Source organism: Octodon degus, unplaced genomic scaffold (genome assembly GCF_000260255.1).
Source record: "Octodon degus isolate 3935 unplaced genomic scaffold, OctDeg1.0 scaffold00011, whole genome shotgun sequence".
Taxonomy (NCBI): domain Eukaryota; kingdom Metazoa; phylum Chordata; class Mammalia; order Rodentia; family Octodontidae; genus Octodon; species Octodon degus.
Window position 1 is genome coordinate 13,207,795 of NW_004524587.1, and position 4,286 is coordinate 13,212,080.

General features: G+C 38.7%; 1 protein-coding gene across 1 annotated transcript in view; it reads right to left on the reverse strand.

Annotated features, from left to right (window-relative positions):
* Positions 1–4,286, reverse strand: part of Tango6 (transport and golgi organization 6 homolog) — a 253,744-nt gene that overhangs the window by 224,128 nt on the left and 25,330 nt on the right. The window contains exon 7 of the mRNA XM_004626015.2: positions 3,450–3,532. Within this exon, the coding sequence (XP_004626072.1) occupies positions 3,450–3,532 (83 nt within the window). The remainder of the gene's footprint in view (positions 1–3,449; positions 3,533–4,286) is intronic.

A 4,286-nucleotide genomic window follows, 5' to 3' on the forward strand; every position in this document is an offset into this window, starting at 1 on the left:
GAGTTACATGACGTTACAGTACAAGTTCTCATATGTCCTGAATCTTAATTGACCTTGGAAGGCTAGGGCCAAAATGTTGGCTTTCCTTGCAGCCCTCCTGTTTCTCTAATTTTGGTCTGCTAACTTAGGTTGTTAACCTTCCAGAGCTTGGACTCATAATAATCCTCTTTGTCTCAGCACCCCCAGCACTGGGATTATAGGCGTGCACCACCACAGCCAGTTTAGCTGGCTGACTCAGGGCCCGGGACTGGCATGGCATGTGGTACCAGGGATTGAACTTGGGTCCTTGCACTTGGCAGGAAGGTGTTTAGACTGGTGAGTTATCTCCCCAGCCCTTATTTAGCAATTAAAAGAAACAAAATCTGATATATCCAACAACCTGAACAAACCCGAGAAATACTATGTTAAATAACAAAAGTTAGACACAAAAGAACACACATTCCATGATTACATTATATGAAATATCCACAAAAAGGCAAATTCATAGAGGCAGAGAACAGAGCAATGGCTGCCTGGAGCCAGGGGTAAAAACAGGGAACAACTATAAATGGCACAGATGAAGGAAATGTGGAAATGGTTTCATAAATATGTAAATTTACTTTGAAAAAAAATTCACTGAACTATATATTTAAGACAGATGATTTTTATAGTATGGATAGGTCTTTTTTCCCCCTCTTGCTTTTTTTTTTTTTTTTTTTGTACTAAGAACTGAACTCAGAACCTTGCACTTGTGCCCCAAGCTGTATCCTTGGCTCCCATTTGTTTATTTCGTTTAAAGAAAAGGACAAGCTAAAAAAGTTTCAAAGAGGTAATTGGTCCAGTTTTTCTTAAATGGACCAACTACTTGAAAAGGCTACTTGTTATTGAGAAACTAGGTATTGAATCCAGGGTCTTCACACTGAGCTACATCCTAGCTCTATCTTTTAATTTTTAGATAGAGTCTCGCTAGATCATGAAATTGTCCAGCTTTGGTTCAAACTTGCAATTCTGCCTCAGCCTCCCAGGATGCTGGTACCATAGGCATGTGTCATTACTCCTGACTTGAATAGGCAATTTATGGAAAAGGAAATACGACAAACAAATAAATAACAAAAAGTCCCACTAAAATGAGAAATACTTATTTAAATCCAAAATGTGGGGGCCAGGGAGATAACACAGTAGAATAAGTGCTTGCCTGCGGCAAGCTCAAGGGTCTGAGTTCAATCCCTGGTTCCACAAAAAATTTAAAAAATAAAAAATAAAACCAAAATGTGCTAGACATGGTGGCACACACTGTAATCCCAGATCTTTGAGAGATTAAAACAGGAGGACTGCAAGTATGAATTCAACTTGAGCAACTGAGCCAGACTCTGTCTAAAAATATAAAACAAATTAGGGATGCAGCTCAGGGCAAAGGCCCTAGGTTCCATCTCCAGTAACACAAAAACAAGCAAACACAAAACAAAACCCCACAATGTAGTCAGAAGATTCCTCAGAAATAAATCCATGAATAGAACAAAAAATAAGGGCTGGTGAGATGGCTCAGTGGTCTAAAGCGCCTACTTAGAACAAGCTAAGCAAAGCACAAGGACCGCGGTTCAATCCCCCAGTACCACATGCCAGCCAGCCCCGCCCCCTGGTGGGCTGAGCTGGCCACACACAGACAAATAAATAAATAAATAAATATTTTTTTAAAAAAAGAAAATATATCTTAAAAAAAAGAAAAAAAATGTTTAAAAAAAAGAACAAAAAATAAGTAATGGTATAATCATACAATGGAACACAACACCAGCAATAAAAATTAATGAATTAGGGCTGACCAGATAGCTCAACAGATTAAAACGCCTGCTTAGGTAGATGCAGGGACTGGGATTCAATCCTTGGAGTGTGGCGCTGGCCCCGCCCCAGGGGCACACAGAGACAGCAATTGAGACTGGGGGTGGTGGTGCGCACCTGTAATCCTAGTGCTTGGGAAGCTAAAAACAGAAGGATCACTACGAGTCTGATCTTGTAGTGATCCTCCTGCCTCAGCCTTCCCAGTGCTAGAATTACAGACATGTGCCACTATGCCCGCTTCCAGGGCTGGCACAGCATGCAATACTGGGGATCAAACTCAGGTCATTGCACTTGCCAGGCAGGTGCTTAGACTGCCATGCTATCTCTTCAGCTCTGTATCATGTATAGATTTATAAGACTGCAATCATAAAGAACCTACAATTTATATATATTTTATTTTTCTTGTATATTTAAGTAGTCATTTGCAAAATTCAATTATGCAATTATGCAATTCATTTATGTAATATTACTTCTTTCATTGTTAAGTTACAAATTGAATTCAGTATTATAATTTACTTTCAGGAAACCTATAGCACTAAAAAGTTCCTTTGTTGGGCTGGGGAGATAGCTCAGTGGCATAAGGACCTGCCTGGCAAGCACAAGGTCATGAGTTCAATCCCCAGTACCAAAAAAAAAAAAAAAGTTCCTTTGTTGCTTTTACCAAAAGATGCACTTTCAGCCCTAGTATGTGCTAGTTAGAGAATCCAAATTGGTTTTTGTTCTTATTGTTTTGTTCATTTATGTTTTGAGACACAGTCTCACCAAGTTGTCCAGGCTGGCTAGACTGGCCTCAAACTCACAGGGATCCCCCGGCCTCAGCCTCCCAAGTGTTGAGATTATAGGCACGCGCCAAGTCCGGCTTCCAAATTGCTTTTAATACTCAGAATATATGATGAAATTAATAGGGTTCAAATCATATCAGTTTTTTTCACTGAAAAAAGTCAGTTTTGTTTTCAAAGTGAGGATTTTAGCAACTCAGACTTTAAGATTAATCCTTCAAATTCCTTTTTTAAAATTAGTACATATTTGTAGTATATAATGCTTATATTTATCTTAGGAAGTAGGTATATGTATTTTAACATTCCTTTTTTTTTTTGGTCCCTTGCATTTCCCCTCTCCAATTTTTGAAGTCTTTGTTAAAAGGCAAAATTATTTTAAGGGCTTGGGATATACAGTACCTCAGTGGGCCAAGCAGATGCCTATTTGGCTTTGGGGTAGAAGGAGCACTGGGGATTGAACACAGGGTCAGTACACTGAGTTACATTCCTCAGACATTTTTATCTTTTTATCGAGAGTCTTGCTAAATTGCCCATACTGTGCTTGAACTTCAGATCCTCCTACCTCAGCCTCCCAGTGTGTGGGGATTACAGGTGTGTACCCTCATGCCTGGCTTCTGTATGGCATTTCTGATGCCCTTGAGTTCAATCCCCAGCATCACAAAAAAATTAATAAATTAATTTTAAAAACTTTTAAAGGACAAATATTAGCAGTTTTTTTTGTTTGTTTGTTTTGGCGGAACTGGGGATTGAACTCAGGCCCTTGTGCTTGCCAGGGAAGTGCTTATTCTACTGAGCCATCTTCCTTGCCCCAAGGACAAATATTAGCTTGAAATATTAGGAACTTAAGTTACTAACCTTATAGACATCTTCAATACATCTACTAAGTTCTTCTTCTTTCACCAAAATGATCCCTGGAACCATGTCACTTTCTGGAATCTCTAGAAGACAAACCAACAAACAAAATTAACCATACTCAGCCCTTCACTGAATAGAAGATACTAATAGAATAAAGTTTTACAAAGAAGATGGTCCAATCAGTACTACTATCAGAAGGTCAGCATAGTTACCACAGTACAATATGTCATTCATATATCACATTTTATGGAATCTATGATGCCACTAGTCATTAACATGTGCTGTTGTTTTATCATCACTAAGAAAAAACCTGAGGGGCCGGGGAGATGGCTCAGTAGAATAAGCGCTTGCCTGGCAAGTGCAAGGGTCTGAGTTCAATCCCCGGTTCTGCAAAAAAAAAAGAAAGAAAAAACCTGGGCTGCGTGTGGTGGTGCATACCTGTAATCCTAGCACTTGAGAGGCTGAGGCAGGAGGATCACTGTGAGTTCAAGGACAACCTGGGCTACAAAGCGAGTTCACAGCTAACCTGAACTACACAGTGAGACCCTGTCTCAAAAAAGAAAAAGAAAATACCTTCCAATTAGCCTATGACATAGTATCACTTATTATATTAATGATAAATTTATAGAATAAAAAATTGGAGATTAAATGAAATGAAAATGGCAGAGGATTGATGGTTTTGTCCAGGTGGCAGAAACGTAAGTCCTTGTACAATCTCTATGAGTATATGCTTACAGATTTCTTTTTAAGAAGTTTTACAGTAGAGGGTTTACAGTAGAGGGTTTAAGTATTTTTTTTAAATTTTTATTTATTTATTTATTTATTTGTGTGTGTGTG